This window comes from Aquarana catesbeiana, linkage group LG02, assembly GCF_042186555.1.
Source record: "Aquarana catesbeiana isolate 2022-GZ linkage group LG02, ASM4218655v1, whole genome shotgun sequence".
NCBI classification, from domain to species: domain Eukaryota; kingdom Metazoa; phylum Chordata; class Amphibia; order Anura; family Ranidae; genus Aquarana; species Aquarana catesbeiana.
Window position 1 is genome coordinate 570,553,361 of NC_133325.1, and position 25,406 is coordinate 570,578,766.

At 43.3% G+C, this 25,406-nt stretch overlaps 1 protein-coding gene across 3 annotated transcripts in view; it reads right to left on the reverse strand.

Moving 5' to 3' along the window:
• HEATR6 (HEAT repeat containing 6) overlaps positions 1-25,406 on the reverse strand; it is a 158,529-nt gene that overhangs the window by 127,894 nt on the left and 5,229 nt on the right. For 2 of the 3 annotated variants that reach the window (XM_073616080.1, XM_073616081.1), the window contains exons 3-5: positions 10,511-10,651; positions 4,556-4,671; positions 538-652 (exon numbers count right to left, since the gene is read on the reverse strand). In XM_073616080.1, coding sequence (XP_073472181.1) covers positions 538-652; positions 4,556-4,671; positions 10,511-10,651 — 372 coding nt within the window. The remainder of the gene's footprint in view (positions 1-537; positions 653-4,555; positions 4,672-10,510; positions 10,652-25,406) is intronic. The other variant, XM_073616082.1, reaches the window with a different exon arrangement.

Consider the following 25,406-nt stretch of genomic DNA (forward strand, 5'->3'; position numbering starts at 1 on the left):
GCAGCGCTGCCCCCCTAAGCCCGCCCCTGTGTGTGCAAAACAGAAAACACATCTCCAACCTGTCATGTCTTTTGAAGGGCTCACAGCAGTAAGAAGCAGGGCTGGATGATAATAATATTTGAATCTTCTGTGCTTTAAATTGCAATGTTTGAGTTCCTGACAAGGTTTCTTAAATAAAAAGGCAGCAAATAGAAGCCTTTCATAAAAAGGTAAGCCTGCAAAGTCATCACCATCTCATACTCAATATTAAAATTCCTACATAATCCAAGTTGTGTGAAATTCTTAAACCTGAGCTCCAGGGAAGAAAAACATTTACCCTTGCAAGTAGGTCTCCTGCCCTGCTAGTTTTGCCTAGGAGGTTAAGATTATACTTATCTTATTTCACGCCTTCTTATCCGACGGACTGTGTTATGGGTTGGTCTTTAGAATCCTCCCACACATTCTAAAAGATGCTCTATACAATTAAGTGAATCTGTATTTTTTTCTAGTATGGACAAAATACAGGTTCACTTTATTCAAGACAGTTCAGATACTTACTGTGCAATTTGTTATCTCATCAACAATGTTAATTTTTGGGTTCTGAAGGACTGCAAGAAATATTTTAAAACACGTCATTCTGTATGGTTCCTCCAGGTAAGGCTGTCCAGGAACACTGAAACAAAAAAAAGTCAGTTTTGAGTATGGATATAGAGGACTAAAATTTTGAGCATACAATTCCTACAAAAATTCTGGTTCTAATATTATGCAAACAGCAGTGCACGTTAACACTTAAAAAATGTAATAAATATTTTGTCTGGGCATATTTCCCAATATGAAACACTGAAAAATGAATTTTACACATCCACTTTAGATGTGCTTGTACAGTGCATCCGGAAAGTATTCACAGCACTTCACTTTTCCCGCATTTTTTTTTATGTTACAGCCTGAATGTCCTTGAGTGGCCCAGCCAGAGCCCAGACTTGAGCCCGATTGAACATCTCTGGAGAGATCTCAACATGGCTGTGCACCGACACTCCCCATCCAACCTGATGGAGCTTGAGAGGTCCTGCAAAGAGGAATGGGAGAAACTGCCCCAAAAATAGGTGTGCCAAGCTTGTAGCATCATACTCAAAAAGATTACAGGCTGTAATTGGTGCCAAAGGTGCTTCAACAAAGTATTGAGCAAAGGCTGTGAATACTTGTGATTTTTTTTCCCCCGTTTTTTATTTTTAATAAATTTGCAAAGATTTCAAACAACCTTCTTTAACATTGTCATTATGGGGTATTGTTTGTCGAATTTTGAGGAAAATAATGAATTTAATCCATTTTGGAATAAGGCTGTAACACAGGGGTCTCAAACTGACGCCCCTCCAGCTGTTGCGAAACTACAAGTCCCATCATGCGTCTGCCTGTGGGAGACATGCTTGTAACTGTCAGCCTTGCAATGCCTCATGGGACTTGTAGTTTTGCAAGAGCTGGAGGGCTACCAGTTTGAGACTCCTGCTGTAACATAACAAAATGTGGAAAAAGTGAACTGCTGTGAATACTTTCCGGATGCACTGTATATTCGTAGCATTGTACTGTTTTACAGAGACAAGTTTAGAGCAGAAAGTTTCCTGGTGTACTGACCATTTCTGTCTGCATGGTGTTCAATGGCAAACAGCCAATCAAAAAGACAAACTTTACTCATGGAGGATGGTGAAAGTCTGTATTAGATAACTTAACTTTGTATGGGAAGTAAAGCCAGTGTAACTTCTTTGCCTAAAGTCATCTTCATCCCCTTTCTACTTCCACCCACTGGCCCGCAGAACTCAATTAAAATCCTCCACCAACATACTTGCGTCACAGTACTGTGAGGTCCTTTTCATAAAGCGTATGCAACCATTTGAAAAGTAGAAAAGTTTATATTTAGGATATTCATAAAGACTTTGTATCTTAAGATTGGAGAATCGGAGTTATGAGGGATGTGTTAATATAGAATTTAAAGTGTGAAAGCAGTAGAACACTGTTCTTAATATAAAAATAGATTATGTGGACGTTTTATATTTTATAAACCCAGATCATTCACAAAGCACAGCACGAGTGGGCAGCCGGCTGTGAAGCCAAAAGCTGCATAGCCGGCTGCCCAGTTAGCATGCAGTCACTGGGAACCAGGGAAGAATTAGCCCAGGTGAGGATGGCAATGGATCCCTGGACAGGTAAGTGTTCATTTATTAAAAGTCAGCAAGTATAGGATTTGAAGCTGCTGACTTTTAATAAATTACACACGTGACAACAGTGAAGAAATGACACTTTGCTACAATGTAAAGTAGTGAGTGTACAGCTTGTATAACAGGGTAAATTTGCTGTCACCTCAAAAAAACTCAACACACAGCCATTAATGTCTAAACCGCTGGCAACAAAAGTGAGTACACCCCTAAGTGAAAATGTCCAAATTGAGCCCAATTAGCCATTTTCCCTCCCCGGGGTCATGTGACTCATTAGTGTTACAAGTAGGGGTGCAATGGATCGTCACCAATCCGTGATCCGTACGGGTCAGCCTCCGCGGATCGGCACACCCGCGATCTGCGGAGCGCTCTGCGGCCTCGACCATAGGGAAAGCCGCGGCTTCGGCCTAGCTCCGGAGCGGCGCCTATCTTGGTACACCCGGCGGCGGCCGCTGTCTCGTCAGAAAGTGAAGTTTTGTCGCCGCCATCTTGCTACACCCCACACTCCAGCACAGTACTGTAATGAGAGAGTGAGAAGGGGGCAAGCATCTTGTTACACCCACCGGAGTTTTAGATTTAACAGCTATTTTCAACACAAAACGGAGCTTATATGCATAAATACAGTATTTGTAGATCGGACTGACTGTTTAGATGTTAAATTTTAAAAGCAACAGCAAACCTGCTGACCTTACATGGTTGCTAATGTGACAGAACACCTCTGATTTTCACATTTAATGTTAAATGTTAAATCTAAACAGTCATTCCGATCTACAAATACTGTATTTATGCATATAAGCTCCGTTTTGTGTTGAAAATAGCTGTTAAATCTAAAACTCCAGTGGGTGTAACAAGATTTGTGGGGTTTTTTTGCTGATCCGAAAATGATCCGATCCGTGACTCTGATCCGAGGATCGATCCAATACGTGAGTTTTTTGATCCGTTGCACCCCTAGTTACAAGTCCTTAGGTGTGAATGGGGAGCAGGTGCGTTAAATTTGGTGTTATCGCACTCACGCTCTCATACTGGTCACTGGAAACTCAACATGGCACCTTATGGCAAAGAACTCTCCAAGGATCTGAAAAAAAGGTTGCTCTACATAAAGATGGCCTAGGCTATAAGAAGATTGCTAAAACCCTGAAACTGAGCTGCAGCACGGTGGCCAAGGCCATACAGCGGTTTAACAGGACAGGCCTCGCCTGAGAACAGGCCTTGCCATGGTCAACCAAAGAAGTTGAGTGCATGTGCTCAGCATCATATCCAGAGGTTGTCTTTGGGAAATAAACGTACGAGTGCTGCCAGCATTGCTGCAGAAGTTGAAGGGGTGGGGGGTCAGCCTGTCAGTGCTCAGACCATATGCTGCACAGTGCACACTGCATGAAATTGGTCTGCATGGCTGTTGTCACAGAAGGAAGTCTCTTCTAAAGATGATGTACAAGAAAGCCCGCAGACAGTTTGCTGAAGACAAGCAGACTAGATTACTGGAACCATGTCCTGTGGTCTGATGAGACCAAGATAAACTTACTTGGTTCAGATGGTGTCAAGCGTGTGTGGCGGCAACCAGTTGAAGAGTACAAAGACAAGTGTGTCTTGTCTACAGTCAAGCATTGTGGTGTGAGTTTCATGGTCTGGGGCTGCATGAGTGCTGCCAGTACTGGGGAGCTACAGTTGAGGGGAACCATGAATGCCAACATGTACTGTGACATACTGAAGCAGAACATGATGCCCTCCCTTTGGAGACTGGGCTGCAGGGCAATATTCCAACAAGATAACGACCCCAAAACACACCTCCAAGATGACCACTGCCTTGCTAAAGAAGATGATAATAATGGTGATGGACTGGCCAAGCATGTCTCCAGACCTAAACCTTATTGAGCATTTGTGGGGCATCCTCAAACAGAAGCCAGAGGAGCACAAGGTCTCTAACATCCACCAGCTTGGTGATGTTGTCATGGAGGAGTGGAAGAGGACTCCAGTGGCAAGCTCTGGTGAACTCCGTGCCCAAGAGGGTTAATTCAATTCTGGAAAATAATGGTGGCCACACAAATAATTGACACTTTGGGCCCAATTTGGACATTTTCACTTAAGGGTGTACTCACTTTTGTTGCCAGCAGTTTAGACATTAATGGCTGCGTGTTGAGTTATTTTGAGGGGACAACAAATTTACACTGTTATACAAGCTGTACACTCACTGCTTTACATTGTAGCAAAGTGTAATTTCTTCAGTGTTGTCACATGAAAAGATATAATAAAATATTTACAAAAATGTGAGGGTTTTACTCACTTTTGTGATATATCTCTATCTATCTATATATATCTCTATCTATCTATCTTTTACAGACTGAACCTCCTTTTTAAGACACAGTACTTACCAGAGGCATAGATTGGCCATGCAGTGAACTGCAGCCCTCAGTAACTCTGGGTCCGTTTTGCTGGTATTACTAAATTGTACAAGTATTCCATTTGGGCCCAACAAATATGGAAGATACTGTTTAAAAAAAGAAAAATAAAGTAATATAGTGGTTACTGTATTAAATCACAAACGGCTACAATTGTTTGACATTAAAGGATGTTCACTTAAGTAATACAGTTTGGTGCCACTATTTAGGCCTCATACACACTAGGCGTTATAATAACGTTATAAAAAGGCCAGTAGCTTTGCAATAGCGTTATTTTGCATTTTTTTTCAATGGATCAAAAATGTTGAAAAAAAAAACGCTGGTGAGCCGCATTTTTGAGCGTTTATCTGCATTTTTTGACGTTCGAGCGTTTTTACAGCTGAAAACTGCCTCTCCTAGTTATGGGTCTTTTTTACAGCCAAAAAACGCCCCAGCCAAAAACAGCTGATACACAGACACATAGGATAACATGCTGGAGAGTTGATGGACAGTAGAAAAAAAACGTCTGAAGCCAAAAACAGCTGTAAAAAGCGTTAAAAAACGTCCGGTGTGCAAGAGGCCTTAATGTTGAAATAATATCGATCAGTTGGATCATATAAAAGCCGTGATTGAAAGTGCATGCTTTACAATCCATTTACAACCCAAGCAGCTAAATAAAAAAACAGAAGAGGCATAACCCCTCCTCCTCTTTGCTCATATGGAGCCATAAAGATTTTCAGCTGGGCCAAGTCATTTAACAAGTAAAAGGATAGTGCTGTTTTATGTCTATTAGAAAGCACAGCATGCCCTACAAATCAAATGTTATAGAAGCACTATTTAAGTCCATGAAAGTTTTCATTTATCCAGGTCTTGGTAAAGCTAGCAGTGGTTTGTAGGGATGGGCGAACAGTTCAGCCCGAGCACAAGTTTGGGCCGAACTTTGGTTGTTCGGCGAAAAAACGAACATTATGTGGTGTTCTAAAGCCCCAGAACACCGTTAAAGTCTATGGGACATTAACATGAAAAACCAAAAGTGCTCATCTTAAAGGCTTATATGCAGGTTATTGTCATAAAAAGTGTTTGGGACCCAGGTCCTGCCCCAGGGGAAATGTATCAATGCAAAAAAAAGTTTCAAAAACGGCAGTTTTTTCGGGAGCAGCGATTTTAAAAATGCTTAAAGGGGTTGTAAACCCTCATGATTTTTCACCTTAATGCATTCTATGCATTAAGGTCAAAAACCTCCTGTGGTGCTGCAGCCCCCCCGAGCCCCCGTTTTACTTACCTGACCCCGATCCTTCACCGGCCGGGTATCCTGATTGGATCCTACTGTCAATCAAATCCAATGATGCGGCGCCAAGTCCTGCATTCTGTGAATGGACACAGATGCTGGACTCAGGAGCGTGCCCGCACGGGTGTCTACCGTAGGAGAGAGCTTCTCCAAAACGTGGACAAAATGCGGGGAGGAGCAGGAGCGCCGCTGAGGGACCCCAAAGAGGATGTTCGGGGCCTGTGCAAGACGAACTGCACAGTGGGAGGTAAGTATGACATGTTTGTTATAAAAAAAAAACAAAAAAACAAAGCTTTACAATTCCTTTAAAGTGAAACAATAAAAATGAAATATACCTTTAAATATCGTGCCTGGGGGGTGTCTATAGTATGCCTGTAAACTGGCGCAGTTTTCCCGTGTTTAGAACAGTACCGCAGCAAAATGACATTTCTAAAAAGGGAAAAAGTAATTTAAAAGGGAAAACGGCATAGGTTCCCCGCCCCCCCCCCCCCCAGTCCATTACCAGGCCTTTTGGGTCTGGTATGAATATTAAGGGGAACCCTGAACCAAAATAAAAAAAAAAAAAAAAAAAATGTGTGGGGGTCTCCCCAAAATCCATACCAGGCCCTTCAGGTCTGGTATTGATTTTAAGGGGAACACTGCGCCAAAATGTAAAAAAAAAAAAATGGCGTAGTGGTCCCCCCTAAAATCCATACCAGACCCTTATCCGAGCACACAACTTGGCAGGCCGCAGGAAAAGGGGGGGGGGGGGGATGAGAGAGAGCCACCCCCTCCTGAACCATACCAGGCCACATGCCCTCAACATGGGGAGGGTGCTTTGGTCCACAACCCTTGCCCGGTGGTTGTGGAGGTTTGCGGTCGGGGGGCTTATCGGAATCTGGAAGCCTCTTAACAAGGGGACCCCCAGATCCCACCCCCCCATGTGAATTGGTAACGGGGTACATTGTACTCCTACCAATTTCACAAAAAAAGTGTCAAAAATGGTAAAAAAGACAAGAGACAGCTTGAGACAAGTCCTTTATTAAAAAATGAAAATGTTCAGCGATGTAAATCCACGCCGCGCAACGAACCGAAAAGAAAAAAAATCCGCAACAGTTCCACCTCCATGGGAGGCTCCCGCAGAGTGACGCTTCTTCTCGATGACAGCTGTTGTACAGCTGAGGGCGGGGCCACCCGGTGACAAACGGGTGACCCACCCCCCTCTGACACCACGGGTCCGTCGGGCGGCGTGGATTTACATCGCTGGACATTTTAGATTTTTTTAACTTTTAATAAAGGACTTGTCCCAAGCTGTCTTTTGTCTTTTTTACCATTTTTGACACTTTTTTTTGTGAATTTGTGTGAATACCAAATTGGGGTCCCTTTGTTAAAAGGGGCTTCCAGATTCCGATAATCCCCCTGCCCACAGACCCCCACAACCACCAGGAAAGGGTTGTGGGGATGAGGCCCTTGTCCCCATCAATGTGTTGAGGGCATGTGTCCTGGTACTGTTCAGGAGGTGGGGGGGCGCTCTCTCATCCCCCCTCTTTTCCTGCAGCCTGCCAGGTTGCGTGCTCGGATAAGGGTCTGGTATGGATTTTGGGGGGGGGGTACGCCATTTTTTTTAAAAATTTTAGCGCAGGGTTCCCCTTAATATTCATACCAGACCTGAAGGACCTGAAGGAACCCCAAAGGGCCTGGTTTTTTGTTTCGCCGTTTTTTTCAATGAGTTTTATCCATATTGCCGAGACCTGACAATTTATTACAGCCGCGATCAGTTTTACATGATAATTTTTCCTTTAGAAATGTCATTTTGCTGTGGTACTGTTCTAAAAACTGGAAAAATCTGTCAATTTACAGACATACTATAGACACCCCCCCAGGCATGATATTTAAAGGAGTATTTAATTTTTATTGTTTCACTTTAAGCATAAAAAAAAAAAAATCACTGCTCCCGAAAAAACGTCGGTTTTAAAAAAAATTAAAAAATTGCATTGATACATGTTCCCTGGGGCAGGACCCGGGTCCCCAAACACTTTTTATGGCAATAACTTGGATATAAGCCTTTAAAATTAGCACTTTTGATTTTTCATGTTTGTGACCCATAAACTTTAACAGTGTTCGTCAAGTTTTTTGTCTGTTCACATGTTCTGGTGCGAACCGAACCGGGGGTGTTCAGCTCATCCTTAGTGGTTAGTCACATTCAACTGTACTTGTCAGGTAAAGACATTTTACCACACATCTAAGATGGAAGAACAGAGGAAGCCACTTGAATTAAATGCTGAAACAAGCACTAAATGCACCTTTACACAGTGACAGACTATCACAATACATATACTTTTTTTTTTTTTTTTTTAAAACATGGATCCCTGAGTGGGGCTTACATGTTAAAATCAGCTTTTTTTTTTTCCTAGAAAATTTACATAAACTTAAAATATTTTGTGAAAGGAAGACCTGGAGAATAAAATGTTGGCTGGTGCAATTTTTTTTATGACATGCAATATTTGCGCAGCCGTTGATCAAATGCAAATTTTCAGGTAAAAATACATTTTAATGAATTTTAGTGTACACAAACACAATACACATTTGTTTGGGTAAAATAAAAAAAGATGATGTTGCCTCAAGTAAACAGATAGCAAACATACATAAGATTTAAAAATTGCGCATGCCTGTCAAATGGCAACAAACTACAGTACCTAAAATTGTCCATAGGCAACACTTTGAACGCTTTTACAGGTTATTAGTTAAGAGCGAAAAGTGAGGCAAGGCGCTAGAAATATTGCTCTAACTCTGATGTTTGCGGCAATGCCCCACCCGTGTGGTGGAATCACCTTTACATGTGTGTGCCAGACCTACGTGCGCTTTCGCATTTTTGCGTGAGCATGGGAGTGGGTGAGGGGGGGTCGAGAGACAGAGGAGGTTTTTTTTTTTTAATAATTTTTTATACTTTTTTTTTTTTTAATAATTTTTTATACTTTTTTTTTTTTTCACTTTCTTTTTTTCCCCCCCATTTTACTTTATTGCCATCAAAAAGGGTGAACAAGCCCCCTTGTGATAGTTTTGGGCAATGATGGACCCCTGATGTTTCCACATAGAGTACCTATTAGGCCAGGCATGTCCAAAGTCCGGCCCGCATTCCGGGTTTCAATCGGCCCCACTGGTAATTTGGAGAGATAGATAGATATACACACTTTTGTGGCCCCCAACGAATCCCTGAGCGCCGCGGGGACCACAAAAAATATGTACCTGTATTTACTGGGGTATAACACACATTTTTTTTCCCCCTGAAAATCAGGGGGAAATCGTGTGTGCGTGTTATACGCCAATTCCTGCTGAGTGGGAGGGGGCGGACACCGCCAGATTACACAAAGCAGCAATATCCTGTGCACTCGGCGATCAGTCACACACAGTCCCGCCTCCTGGCCCAGGACTGGACCACTGTTCTCTCTATCACAGGCGGGACTGTGTGTGACTGATCACTGGGTACACAGGAGATCGCGCCCCCTAGTGGTCAAAAGGCGAACCGACAGCTACATTGGTTCGCCCAGGGGAGCCAACCTGGGGCAGTACAACTGCGACGGCTGGTCGGGAAGGGGTTAATGGGCAATGGAGAGGCTGCTGCTGGGCACTGTGCTGGCTGCATTCATAGGCAATGGTGAGGCTGGATTCATGGGCAATGGAGAGGCTGCTAATGGGCACTGTGCAGGCTGCATTAATGGGCAATGGAGAGGCTGATGATGGGCACCGAATAGGCTGCATTGATGGATTGTGACCCTTATTTTGCTTCAAAGTTCTTTATTTAAAATTTAAGGTTTTTTTCCTGAAACTTCCCCCTTAAAATGAAGGTGCGTGTTATACGCCGATAAATACAGCATATCCAAATAACACGCCCAAGCTCATATCTTCACCACACACAACCACAAAGGCAAGAGAATTTTTGTTGGGCAGTGTATTAGTGCTCAAACTAACACACAGACCGAATTTTAATGGTTCAAAGAACGTCAGGCAAAATGGTCAGCCCTCAGGCATGTTCACTTCATCAAATCTGGCCCTCTTTGATAAAAGTTTGGACACCCCTGTGTTAGACCCATGATGTCTCCACATAGAGTACCTATTAGATCCATGATGTCTCTCCTGCACTCCAAGGCAGCTGATCAAACACAGATCTGTTTAATCAGCTGCTTCTAGGCTGTATGACCCAGGGACTATCAGCTCTAAAACCGGAAGTACCAAAATCTTCATTGCTTTCAGCTTCATTTGTTACAGAGGAGATGGGGGAATGGACGCTCCTCCATCTTCTCTGTGGGCAGCTGACCAGACCGCTTGGTCTAGTCTTGGTGGTCCCGGGCTCCCCGGTGGAATGGGGAGGGGGATCCACAGTGCTGCAAAAGTGATGGGGCGGCTTTAAAAGAAAGTCGATCATTGGCTCTAAATAAAAAAAAAAAAACAGTACCAAGAGCTGCAGTCATTAATTAACCTGATATAACCACTTGCTGCTCAGTACGTTTATAAACATACACTGGGTAGCAAACGGTTAATATGGTAAGCTAACATTTGGCTGGTTGATAGGGCCCGATTTTCCCTTTGTTCTTTTTTTAATTTTATTACTCATTATCCCCATTGCCTCGTAAACAGAATTTGTCAATAAAAACAACAATCCGAGCAGGAAGTACTGTGCTTACCTTCTGGCACTTATGTCCATTGCTGTAAACTAAAGCTGCCAACGCATGCAATATTTCCACATGGGTCCAGGAGCTACATTGTTTCAAAGCAGAAACTGAGAATCCAAGGAGAAAATCCAAATTCTGCTCATCAACAATTACCTGTCACCAAAGGCAAAAATCATCAAAGGTTACTTCGGATCAAAGCAAAGATAGATCTGTAATTATGCTTGCGATAAAGAGGCAGAGTATTCAATTATGTATGTTAGCTGGAGTAGCAGATTGCCATCAACTTACCATCTTTTATTTATTAGGTACATTCTGCATAAAAAAAAGCTTTACAAAATAATTAATATGCTGCTCCCTATTTACACAGTAAGGCAGCGGTTCTATGAGGTAGTGGGGTGAAACTTTATGAATTATGATAGCTTTAGATTACTGTAATATTTGCCTTAAAGCATACCTAAACATAACAAAAATGTAATAACTGCAGTGCACCAGTCTTTAGATGTTGATGTGGTGGCTGAATTATTTTGTTCAGGCTTCCGTGTCCCCCCTTTACTTTTACTTGGTGATCCTTCCAGCAAAATACTTTCTGTCCTTGGGTGACAATGCTTACTCATAGCAGTGCATCTTTGGAGGGGCAGCGTTGTCACCCTATGACAAGTCTTAAAGTGGTATTATACCCATAAAAGAATACATAGTGTATTGCTGCTTACCAGTCCTTAACTGTAATTACTGCACTAGTTTTCCTTTTAAAGTGTTTGTAACCTTAAAATATAATGTCACTGGCAGCCCCTCGGTTTTATGGAGCCAAAATGCTCTCTGAAAAGAGGGGAGGGGGGAGAGGGGGAGAGAACAACGGAGGCACGTAAACGGACCACGGTAATCAGGGCTCAGCGGCTATGATAATCGTGGTCAGGACACAGAGGGGGACACAGGAACTGGCAGGATTGCCAGGTTTTTCACATCTTAGAAAGGGGCAGATTAGACAGCAAAAGCACTGTGCTGTTAAATCTGCTATAAGGGAACAGGATCTCTTTATCTATTTATTTATTTTTAGGGTTACACACAGTTTTTTTCCCTTTTTTTTACTTTGTTATCTGGCCAATAACACACTTCCAGTCTTGGGGTGTCTCCACTCTGGATGGAGGAGTAACAGACAACTTTGGACAGCAGCCTTGTCAGTCTAGGGAAAAGGTAGTGTTAGACGTACGTTTTGTTTTTTTTTCCTTTTGGGATCAAATTTCTACATAAAATCAATAAAAGCTGACCATCATAAGCACCGCAGTCAGTGGTAAACAGTTTGTTTCAATGTTCTAAATGCTACTTTTGCTTGAAAACTTGGACTGCTAGAGGAAGTAAAAAAAAAAAAAAAAAAAAAAAAAAAAAAGGCTAAAAGAAAATGAATGCAGCCTCCACATTTAAGAACTGGCAAGCTGCAACATACTTTTTTTTGTTCTGTTTTTGGGTTTAATAATCGCTTTAAAGTGATTGTAAAGGCTCTTTGTTATTTAAGGAAAAAAAAAAACACAACATCGTACTTACCTCTATTGTCCATTTCGTTTTGCACAGAGTGACCCCGATCCATGTATTCTGGGGTCCCCCGGCGGTGCCATCAGCTCCTCCCCACATCGCATAACCACCTAGGAGTAGCGCTCTCCCAGGATGCAGAATGCAGGACTTGGCCCCGCCCCACAGCGCCCACGTCATTGGATTTAATTGACAGCGGCGGGAGCCAGTGGCTGCGCTGCTATCAAATCAAGAGTTGAGGACCCCGGGCAGAGAGGTACAGTGCGTCTCCGCCAAGGGATCAAAGGGCTCAGGTGAGTAAAACGGGGGGGGGCTTGGGGGCCAGTCACTGTCAGAAGTTTTTTCACCTTAATGCATAACATGAGGGTTTACAACCCCTTTAACACGTCTTCCTATCCTAATCTCCACAACAGGGAGGAAGGTGTTCCATACTGTAGTTTACAGAGTTTGCTGGAAAGGGATAAAAGTGTAGCAAAAGGTAGAGAAAGCATAGGAAGTTGGCTCACTAAATTTCTGGCAGAATCAACAGATATTTTTGTTGCACTATAACAAAACATTTTCAATTGTATATTTAGCAAGCAAATGGGAGCAAGTAAGATGATTTAATGGTTATAAACACAAAATAATTTAAAAAAAAAAAAAAAAAAAACTAAGGAAATTCAAATTCAAATACTGTATTAACAATTTTTGTTACAATGTATCGACCTGAAATTGCTGCTAGCAAGTAGACAGCACCTATTCTAGCAAGTGCCCCTCTCCTCCTCCCAGTTCTTGCCTGAGGTGAAAACCAGTATGAGGAATACAGAGGGAGGTGAGGCTGCTTTAATGCTTAGTAAATAAATAAATGTAGCGCTATGTGTAAAATTATAATTATAAAGTGCAAATCTCTAAAATAAATAAATCCTACATATAAATGAATAGTCCATAAAATGAAAAAATGAAGAAATAAAACATTAAAACCTCTTCTTGAGATCAGTGTATCCACACAATTCTACCACAGTGATTGTTCGTCCTCAAAAGGAGTGCACACCACCACCAGTAAAAATGCGCGCTCACCTCCCAGATGAGTCAAAACTCATATGCGGATCTCCCCACAAGCTCTTTGTTCTCCCTTCCTCTTCCCAATCAATAGTGGGTAATCCAGATGGCTCTTATCTTAATGGTAACTCAGCTCAATATAAGCCAAAGAAGCGGATCATCTCCCAGCTAGGCTCAAGATTCCATGAGTTCAGGACACGTAAATAATAAGTATAGAGGCCATAGTGTTCTCCGTATACAAATGTATTCAAAACCCCCAAACAGACAAGTTGCACTTACAAGATAAAAACTTTTAAAATCACATAAAAACTTCCAGAGTAGCACCGCCGTGTCCACATACACAGTGCCTGGCTGGACATGACTTTCAGCTCCTCCCTTCTAGACCCGCATCGGCCAATCACAGGCCTTCCTCAGTAGTTCTAGTAGCTCCTTCATACTTTCACCTACAGACGCCAAACAAACTTTAAAATGTTCACAAAATATTCAGCTATCTGGCGATATCTTTTCAGTTTGATATCTTTTACAGTTTTTGTGAAAAAGCTGTTTAGTGGTCATTTCATTTCAGTGGTCATAGTGGTCATTTGCCATGGTTACCAAAGCTTCTGTTATACACAGGGGGGGAGGTGGCTGGAGCATCTCAGCTCTGATTACAGAGCCCGGGGGAGGGGACAGACACACCATGTACTGATTTATAATAGAGGAATAAAATGGGCCAGTTTTGATGGGGCAATTCTGATGGGGCAGTTTTGATGGGGCAATTCTGATGGGGCAGTTTTGATGGTGGCAATATGATGGGGCAGTTTTGATGGTGGCAATTCTGATGGGGCAGTTTTGATGGTGGCAATTCTGATGGGGCAGTTTTGATGAGGCAATTCTGATGGTGGCAATATGATGGGGCAGTTTTGATGGGGCAGTTTTGATAGTGGCAATATGATGGGGCAGTTTTGATGGTGGCAATATGATGGGGCAGTTTTGATGGTGGCAATATGATGGGGCAGTTTTGATGGTGGCAATATGATGGGGCAGTTTTGATGGTGGCAATATGATGGGGCAGTTTTGATGGTGGCAATATGATGGGGCAGTTTTGATGGCAATATGATGGGGCAGTTTTGATGGGGCAATTCGGATAGGGCAGTTTTGATGGGGCAATTCTGATGGGGCAATTCTGATGGGGCAAGTCTGATGGGGCTGTTTTGATGGTGGCAATAGGATGGGGCAGGTTTGATGGGGGCAATATGATGGGGCAGTTTTGATGGTACAATTCTGATGGGGCAGTTTTGATGGCAATATGATGAGGGCAGTTTTGATGGTACAATTCTGATGGGGCAGTTTTGATGGTGGCAATATGATGGGGCAGTTTTCATGGGGACAGTTTTGATGGGGCAGTTTTGATGGAAATATGATGAGGGCAGTTTTGCTGGGGGCCGTTTTAGCAATTCAGCTATTCAGCATTCCCACGCATTTTCCCCAGGAAATGCATTTTCTAGTTTACTTTAATGCTTAGGTCCACCATTTCATCCATTTTACAGTATTGCGTGGCTGTGAGGCCGCCCACCAGATTAGTGGAGGTGCATAGGCCTTCCCTCCCCCCCAAAGCATGCCTAAACACCGTCACGGAAACCCGTCGCACTCCACTTGAATGCTTCCATCAGCACACTGCTTCCTCCAGTGTGGGCCTTCAGATTTTACATCTATTGTAAATGAAAACCAGGTGAGACTAGCTCAGTCACACAGCTTGAACATGGAATGATTTCTATAGGACAAGTATACAGCCTTTTTATACACTTGAAAAGTATGTCAGTCCCTACATACACATTAACCCAAATATTTACCCAAAATATCACACAATGGTTTAGCCAACGAGGTAGCGCTGATCCATGGCTAATCCCATCCACCTGGATGACTCAGATGTCACATTGCAGACCAGCCTTGCCGACTTCAAGCTAACTGCAGACAATACACATTATCATAAGTATAAATACAGCAAACCTTCACACAATAGCAGGGGCTCCCAGTAGCAGACGGACCGTCTCCTACATTGTACCGAGGCCAATGTGATCAGCTCTTTCAATTAACATGTATAGTTTAGAATCAAATAAACCAGGAATAGTCTTGGTATCTTTCCTGGGAGATATTGTTGATAAATATTACTGTTCCATTTTAAGTAATCCAAGCCACATTCTTAATGTCCATTATTTTCTTGGTCACCCTGTGCCCCCGGTGACTTAGACATAGAAGGTGCAAGGGGAGCCCAAAGTGACTCCCGTCACAAACACCATTCCTAAAAGAACACATTTTATTGTAAACATTAATTACAAGATATTGAAGTCTGCAGCTTTTATCAAAATATCTGGTGATCCTGACCTTAAGGTCCTTCTGTAGGCTCAATTATAGGACAACAAAATGCAGTTGTGCACCTACATTGTTATGCTGTCACATGGGCTTTTAATCGAGACTACAAGTGGCTGCTTTAAAAACACATATAGACATGGTCTAATGTTGTCACTATCAGGAAACCCACTTTATAGCCAATGCTGAGCTGCACGCATGTAGGCAGGAAGTGCATGCAAAGAGGCTGCAAATAAGCAGCAGCACTAAGATTTACCACAGGATAAAAACAATGCGATTAGTACTTTATGTACATTAGGGATGAGCTCAAGCATGTTTGGATCATCTCAGCTAAGTGATCCTGCCATAAAGCAGCCAAGGCTTTCTCCAACCCGCAGCTGTACATATACCAAGGGCGTGTATACACGCAGCTGCAGGGTGGGGAAGGCCTCGGTTGCTTATGATTGGCCCAGTACAGGTGACTGTGTCATGGCAGGATCGCTCAGCTGGGTTCAGACTGGGATCCAAACATGCATTAGCTCATCCCTAATGTACAACACGGTAACTGTTTATAATATACAGCGTACTTGTACGAACATCCGATTCTGTTTTGTATTGCCCGTTTTGTGTGAAATACCTGAACCTGCCAGTTCTCCAGCTTTCCTATTTCCAACAGACCATATCACAGCTTGGAAGTACATTCACCCCTGCATGATCAGTTTTCTTCTTTGCATTCTACTTTTGAGCACTGTGTGCCTGTACCACAGTGGTCAGGCTTGTACCAATATGCCCCCCTCCTGCACTGCATTCACTGGGAAGATCAGTATACTGCTGTTCCTCTGCTTCGTGCTGACACCTCCTGCCCAGCTCCTTAGTGTATTTGCATTTTACACTGTTATGTCTGTGCTCTGTTCGGGCTACTGCTATCAACCCCCCCATCTCTCTAGGCCCCTTATGCACCTGAGAATAGGGGTCATATTTGATCACTTATGAAAGAAAAGGAATTCAAGAATGATAGAGATAGATAGATAGATAGATAGATAGATAGATAGATAGATAGATAGATAGATAGATAAACACACATATATACACATTATCTCACAAAAGTGAGTACATCCCCTCAAAATAACTCAACACACAGGCAATAATGTCTAAACCGCTGGCAACAAAAGTGAGTACACCCCAAAGTGAAAATGTCCAAATTGGGCCCAAAGTGTCAATATTTTGTGTGGCCAACATTATTTTCCAGCACGGTCTTAACACTCTTGGGCATGGAGTTCACCAGAGCTTCACAGGTTGCCACTGAAGTCCTCTTCCACTCCTCCACGATGACATCACGGAGCTGGTGGATGTTAGAGACCTTGCGCTCTTCCACCTTCCATTTGAGGATGCCCCACAGATACGCAATAGGGTTTAGATCTGAAGACATGCTTGGCTAGTCCATCACGTTTACCCTCAGCCGCTTTAGCAAGGCAGTGGTCGTCTTGTTTGTTTGGGGTCATTATGTTGGAATACTGCCCTGTGGCCCAGTCTCCGAAGGGAGGGGTTCATGCTCTGCTCTGCTTCAGTATATCACAGTACATGTTGACATTCATGGTTCCCTCAATAAACTGTAGCTCCCCAGTGCACTAATGCAGCCCCAGACCATGACACTCCCACCACCATGCTTGACTGTAGGCAAGACACATTTGTCTATGTACTCCTCACCTGGTTGCCGCCACACATGCTTGACACCATCTGAACCAAATACGTTTATCTTGGTCTCAGACCACAGGACATGGTTCCAGTAATCCAAGTCCTTAATCTGCTTGTCTTCAGTGCACTGTTTGCAGGCTTTCTTGCGCATCATCTTTAGAAGAGGCTTCCTTCAGGGATGACAGCTTTGAAGACCAATTTGATGCAGTGTGCGGCGTATGGTCTGAGCACTGACATGCTGACCCCCACCCCTTCAACTTCAGCAGCTATGCTAGCAGCACTTATACGTCTATTTCCAAAAGACAACCTCTGGATATAACGCTGAGCATGTGCACTCAACTTCTTTGGTTGACCATGGTGAGGCCTGTTCTGAGTGGAACCAGTCCTGTTAAACCGCTGTATGGTCTTAGCCACCATGCTGCAGCTCAGTTTTAGGGTCTTAGCAATCTTCTTATAGCCTAGGCCATCTTTATGTAGAGCAACAATTCTTTTTTTCAGATTCTCAGAGAGTTCTTTGCCATGAGGTGCCATGTTGAACTTCCAGTGACGAGTATTAGTGAGTGAGAGCGATAACACCAAATTTAACACACCTGCTCCCCATTCACACCTTGGACCTTGTAACACTTAGGCTTCATGCACACGAGACACCGGTGCAAACTCTGCTGAACACATGTTTTTAAAAGCTGAAACCGGTGTTTAGAAACACCCGTTTTGCCACGTTTGCATGCCGCGTTTGCGTCTAGAAACGTTTAGTTAAGATAACAAAGACCCTCCCCAAGCTCAGAAAGCATGATAAATTTTAACTATTTCTGCCATTTTGATCAGAGTGAGCAGCAGTAGCAGAGAGAGCAGTTGTATACTCTGTTTTTTTTTGGAAATGGATCCCATATTGAACATATTGAACATATTGCAGAGCAGAGAATGACATTTTGCAACCCGACATTGGGGCCTGTATCTCGGCGCCACTTGGTGCTAGGAACCCCAATCCCCTAGCACCACAACATTGGATATGTTGTAGTGATAGTTCCACTGTGTTTGCACACCAAATTTGGAGTTCCTAGCACCAAGTGGCCCCGAGATATGGGGCCCCAAAGTTGGGTCGCAAAATGTCATTCTCTGCTGCAGAAAAGTGCTTGGCATTTTGCAACCCGACTTTGGGGTCCTGTATCTCGGGGCCACTTAGTGCTAGAAACCCCAAACTTTGGATATGTTGTAGTGCTCGTTCCACTGTGTTTGAACACCAAATTTGGTTCCCAGCACCAAGTGGCCCCAAATTCGGGTCGCAAAATGTCATTCTCTGCTGCAGTTTACCACCATATTTCTGTACCGGCGGTACCGGCTTGTAGCAGCGTTTGGCGTCTGAAACGTGCAAAACTTTTGCGTCTGAACCCATTTTTTTGCTTCTAGAAAAACGAGGTTAAAACGCAACTGCCTAAAAACAAGACTGTGTACATGGACAAATAGGATAACATTGAATGAGTTCAGGGGGCAGTTGAAAAAAAAAAAAGTGTTCAACTGCCTCTGAACGCGCGTTTAACAGCATCTCGTGTGCATGAGGCCTAACAAGTCACATGACACCAGGGAGGGAAAATGTCTAATCAGGCCAAATTTGGACATTTTCACTTAGGGGTGTACTCACTTTTGTGAGATACTGTGTGTGTATATTTATACACAAACACACACACACACACACACACACAAAATGGAAATTTTGGTGCCGAAACCGAAAATGAAGGATACATTAGGCCGAAAACCGATACCGAAAACGACAGTTTAAAAATATTTTTATTAAAAAAATGGTGGAAAAACCTGCGCTAATGAGCAAGACAAAAATATTTGAGTTCACAAGATGCAGCTGCAACAAAATACTCCAAATATCCATAAAGTAAAAAACATATATAAACTAAAAAATTTGTGCGCTAACATAACATGTAATAAGGTTTTACGATTAGGAGGCTCCTTGAAGTAATATCCAGAGCCACAATATATTTAAATCCCAATGCAAGGAAATAACAAAACAGCAAATTTATAACATATCTCCATAAGAAATAAATAGAAAAAGAAATGAAAGTTCTGAAGGTGCGATTGAACATTCAATCGTTTGGAAAACACCACAATCAGTCCATAAAAAATAAAATAGCAAAAACGAAATATGTGAGGAAGGAAAGACGATCCTTTGATGTGTCACATCAGGGTAGAAAGGTGAAAAGAGTGCAGAAACACTTCCGAGCCACCATTAGTTGCGGGAGAGGAGTAATGGATGTGCCCTTACCCCATTTGTTGGACCTCCTCTGTGGCGAGGTCATACGAGCTTGCAGATATAACCCTCTGCAGGGACAGGTGAAATATAGATGTCCGGGTCTTGCTTACGAGCACCACCAACTCAGACCTGTACTTACTGCTGCAGCGTCAGGAGGGAGACTCGTGATTCAGAGGATCCATGAATAAGAAAAAAGGGGAGAAACTCCAATGGTGTAGTAATAATGATAGGGACTTTATTACTTAAAAAACCGAAGGTATGAATACGTGACGTCTTCTACGGGGCAAAAATATTTTTATACAGAATTGTATTATATTCGACTTTTTAATTAATATCAATTTAAATTAATATGAATTTATTTCTGCCCATTATTGGCACCTTTAGTGCAAGAAAGGTCAAGAAAAATGCAGGCTGCATTTTTTTAACCATCACTTGTATCATGTCCACAGTCTCTAACCATCTCATGTATCATGACTGCAATCTCTTAAACACACTGCTAATAATATTAGCAAAATTTCCATTCGGTGCACCTGTAGCAGACACAATACAGGAGATGGTCAGAGACTGCACACATGATACAAGAGATCAATGCAGCCTCACCAGTGTCCGTCACATGCAGCCTCACCAGCGCCCGTCACATGCAGCCTCACCAGCGCCCGTCACATGCAGCCTCACCAGCGCCCGTCACATGCAGCCTCACCAGTGCCCATCATATGCAGCCTGCATGTGCCCAGCAGCCTCATCAGTGCCCTTTATATTCAGCCTGTCTGTTGCTGGATCAGAGTGGCGATCTCCATGTGTCACGGAGTGGATTTGAATTGCCCGGGACACAATGTCCTGCCATTGAATCAGTGTGCCGTCTATCACAGGAGGCGGGACATTGTTACCGCAGACCGTGCAATTCAGCTCTGTGACACACGGAGATCACGGCGAGGGAGGGAGGGGTGGAGGACTGAGCACGCCAGGATGACACTCCCACAATGGGTGGCACCCAGGGAGGACCTTGCCCCCTTTCGGCATTGGCTTTTTTTTTGGCGCACCTATATACACACACACACACACACACACACACACAGGGTAAAAAAAAAGTATTACACACGTCAACATTTTTCTAGGTAAATATATTTCTAAAGGTGCTATTGACATGGAATTTTCACCACATGTCGGTAACAACCCATGCAATCCATACATACAAAGAAACCAAAACAAATACGTTCAGAAATTAAGTTATGAGTAATAAAATGGAATGACACAGGGAAAAAGTATTGAACATGCGAACTGAAATTTAATATCTTGTACAGAATGCTTTGTTGGTAATGACAGCTTCAAGACACCTCCTGTATGGAGAAACTAGTCGCATATATTGTCTTCAAATCTTGAAGGTTCCGTTGGCCTCTTCTACGAACTCTGATCTTTAGTTCTTTCCATAGATTTTCTATTGGATTCAAGTCAGGTTATTGGCTGGGCCATTCTTGCAGCTTTATTTTCTGTCTTTGAAACCAATTGAGAGTTTCCTCAGCTTTGTGTTTGGGATCATTGTCTTGCTGAAATGTCCACCGTCATTTCATCTTCATCATTCTGGTAGATTTTTATCGAGAATGTCTTGGTACACTTTTCCATTCATCCTTCCTTCAAATGGCATGAAGTTTGCCAGTACCAAATACTGAAAAACAGCCCCAAACCATGATGTTTCCACCTCCAAACATCACTGTTGGTATGGTGTATTTGGGGTGATGTGCAGTGCCATTTGACCTCCAAACATGGTATGTATTATGGCATCAAAAGAGTTTCATTTTGGTCTCATCTGACCAGACTGTATTCTCCCAGTATTTCACAGGCTTGTCTAATTGTTGCGTAGCAAACCCACGACCGGACCTGACCCCCTCATGGCCGAGAGCGGTAGCAGATGACCCAGGGACCTACAGCGGCGGCAGAGCGGAACATCGTGGTGAGGGAGAGGTGTACTGAGGACAGTAATCACCCCACAGATGCGGACAAAGGAGGCGGGAGGACATCCAGAGGGACCGGGAGGTGGAAGGCAGACAGGGAGAGGCGGTGGGTAAGTGAAGTGCAGACCGGAGGAGAGAGTGTGAGACTGATCAGTGAAGCGGCGGCACTGAAGGTGACTGACTGCTAGTGTCAGATTACAAGAGGAGGCTGTGCAAAGTGACACAGAGACACAAACTACAAAACCTGACTGACAGTGTATGCGAGTACCCGAGTATTGAGAGTACCTGTGGGCTGTGAGTACCTGTATATCGTATTGTTGAGTACCTGTGTATAGTAGTGTCAGGAAGCTAGTTAATTTGGACAGGGTATAATCCCCAATCCTCAATAAATTAGTAGATACGATGCCCAGCGGGTGTGGAGATGCGACTCGGTGTACATCTTGCGGCGCGCAAGGAGACCGTAGGGGACAGGAGAGGAGGGGGGGTACGGGAGATGACAGAGTACGCCACAATGAAGGGGGACAGGAGAAGAGGGGGGGGGTACAGGAGATGACAGAGTACGCCACAATGAAGGGGGGCAAATCAATCTCCCAGAACTCATTCCCCCTCCCTTGCTCTCCTTGTGGGATCCTCAGCCCATGTCCATTGTTCAGCTCTTAGTCCAGCTACCCCATATCTTCACAAATTTTTTGGGGACATTTCCGACTCATATACGTGAGTTTGTATAGCAGTAGGATAGAGTTGACCATGGCTTTGAGACAATGGGAGGTTCTGGTTGCTTCCAATGAAGTAGGATAGCTTTCCTAGCGTAGAATGTTGCATAGAATATAAACAGCTGTTTGTGTGTGCTTGGAGTGATATTATGACAGATACTTAGCAGAATAAGCGGATCTAAACCTATCGACAAACCTCCAACTGAGTTGATCGTAGCGACATCTCTTGAATGAGAGGGTAGGACCAAACCACATGGAAGAAGGTGCCCATTTCAGTGGTACATTTTGGGCATCTGTCAGATTGTGTAGGGTATATTACGCTCTGTGTATGAATTTGAGTTGAATGAATCTGTCTAGCAGAAATCATTAAGGGGATATATTGTTGGATCCCTTCCTCCCAGTCATCATCCTTCAAGGCAGGCATATCCTCTTTCCATTTCTGAAATAATTTGGTCTCACCGCCAGAATCCACAGGTATAACGAGGAGAGGATGCGATCTGCCTTGTTGGAGATCAGGAAACTCTCCAACCCATGCGAGTTAAGGGAAACTCCTAGGGGGAATTGTGCATGTACTGCGTGGCGGTATCGGAATAGCATTCTAGATGGGAGCAGAAAGGTGTCTTGTAGGGAGTCAAATGATAGCAGCTTGCCCTCCGGCATAATGCATTGTATAGTTTTGATATTATACCGAGCCCAGAGAGCAGGGTCAGGGACGGTCAGTAAGTGATGTAGCTTAGGGCTGCCCCATAGTGGTGTGCATGGAGAGATGGTATTGGCCTTTTTAAGCTTAGCCGACATATATGTTTCCACACGTGAACCGTCATTCGCATCGAGGTGGTCATTTCTGGGTGTGCTTTTGGGCCTCAACACCGGGTTACTCAATGCAGAGTAGGACCCCAGGATTGCCGCCTCTAAGTTCACCGAGGGGTTAGTGTGAGATATGGTAATGGTGAGATGGTGGTTTACCCAAACCACCACCCAGTAGTACTGTTTGAGGCAGGGAAGTGCCAGTCCCTAAGGGATAGTGGAAGTTGCAGGGTAGTTTTGGCAATTCCACGAGCGGACCCCGGCCATATGAAAGTAGTTATTATTTGATCTATTTTCTGAAAAAAAGGGAGTTGGGAATGGGAACAGGGGTATTGCAGAACACATAAAGGAACTTGGGGAGGAATGTCATTTTAAGTAGATGAATCCTCCCAAACGGGGAGGTTGGGGGGGGGGGTTAAATTAGGTGAGGATCCAGAGGTAGAGATAGTCAACGCAGAACATATTCCAGAGGGTAGTATTGGGGGCATTAGTGGTAGGTTGACTAAAGCACATAAACCCGAGGTAAGTATAGTAACAAGTCCTATTTGCAATCTCGGAACACCCAATAAGAGGACAGTATGCGACTGGTCTAAACTACGTGGCATGTTCACCAATGCCAGGAGCCTGGCGGACAAGATGGGAGAACTAGAGATACTGTTGTTGGATTTAGATTTTGTGGGAATTACAGAGACTTGGTTCAACAGCTCTCATGACTGGCTGGCAACCATTCAAGGGCATTTCCTTTATCCCAGGGATAGAGAGGGTAAAAAAAAAGGGAGAGGGGTATGCCTGTATATCTAGAATAATGTACAAGTGAATGTTAGAGATGACGTCACTAAAAGGGAGCAAGGGAGGAAGTGGAATCCTTATGGGTAGAGCTCCAAAAGGGATGAAACTAAGGGGAAAATACTTGGGAATATGCTATAGGCCGCCAAACCTGAGGGAGGAGGGGGAGGCGGACCTCATATCACAATTTGGATTGGCAGCAAGGACGGGAAGTGTCATCATAATGGGGGATTTTTAACTATCCAGACATAGACTGGGCGGAAGGAACCGTGCATACGTCTAAGGCTCGCCGGTTCCAAAATGTCTCGCAGGACAATTTCATGGGTCAGATGTAGACGCACCAACTAGAAGCAAAGCGTTACTAGACCTACTGATTACCAACAATACAGACCTGATCACGATTTAGGAGACAGTGATAACAGGTCAATTAGCTTCAGTAAAAAAAAAAAAAAAAATATATCACACAAATAGGAAACATAAGGGGAATACAAAACAGCAAAGTTCATTAAACTACAAACCTTGCTAGAAGATATAAATTGGGATAAAATCTTAGGAACAAAGATCACGGAGGAGAGATGGGTTTGCTTTAAGAGCATATTAAATAAGGGCATTAGCCAGTGCATCCCATTGGGAAATAAATTTAAAAGGAGAGAACAAAAGTCCTGGGTGGCTTAACTCCAATGTAAAAATGCATATAAAAGCAAAAGGAGAAGGCCTTCAAAAAATACAAGGCTGAGGGATCATCATCAGCATTCAGACTTTACAAAGAATGCAACAAGAAATGTAAGGGTGCAATTAGGGCGGCTAAAAAAGAAACACGAAAGACACATAGCGGAGGAGAGCAAAAAAAAAAAAAAAATAAAATCTGTTCTGATGGTGGTGATAAATGGGGAGTACTTGGAATGGTCAGGGGTGGAAAGGCGGGGGTCCCCCAGGGTTCTGTGCTGGGACCAATCCTATTTAATCTGTTCATAAACGACAAGGTAAACAGTTCAATCTGTATTTGCGGACGATACTAAGCTAAGCAGGGCAACAATTTCTCCGCAAGATGTGGAAACCTTGCAAGAAGATCTGAACAAATTAATGGGGTGGGGCAACTACAGGGCAAATCAGGTTTTAACATGGAAAAAAAAAAAATGTAAAATAATGCATTTGGGTGGCAAAAATATGAATGCACTCTACTCACTGGGCGGAGAATCTCTGGGGAAATCAAGAATGGAGAAAGAACCTGGGGGTCCTAGTAGATGATAGGCTCAGTAATGGCATGCAATACCAAGCTGCTGCTAACAAAGCAAACAGAATAATGGCATGCATTAAAAAGGGATTAACTCAAGAGATAAAGCGATAATTCTCCCACTCTACAAGACTTTGGTCCGGCCTCATCTGGGAGTATACAGTCCAGTTCTGGGCACCAGTCCTCAGGAAGGATGTACTGGAAATGGAGCAAGTACAGAGAAGGGCAACAAAGCTAATAAAAAGGGACTGGTGGATATTAGTTATGAAGAGAAAGGTTACGAGCACTGAACGTGGCCACTCATTAAGATTAGAAGAAAAAGAGGTTTAACCTTAGAGTGCGTAGAGGGTTTTTCTTACTAGTAAAAAACTGTTAGATAAGCATCTGAACGACCACAACATACAGAGATATACAATGTTATACTGACATATAATCACACACATAGGTTGGACTTGGACCTTGTGTCTTTTTCAACCTCACCTACTATGTAACATGAATGATACAACAATAACACAATATAGAGAACCGAACTCTGCAGACCAAAATTCTGGGAGTTTAATTGTCATGAAATAGA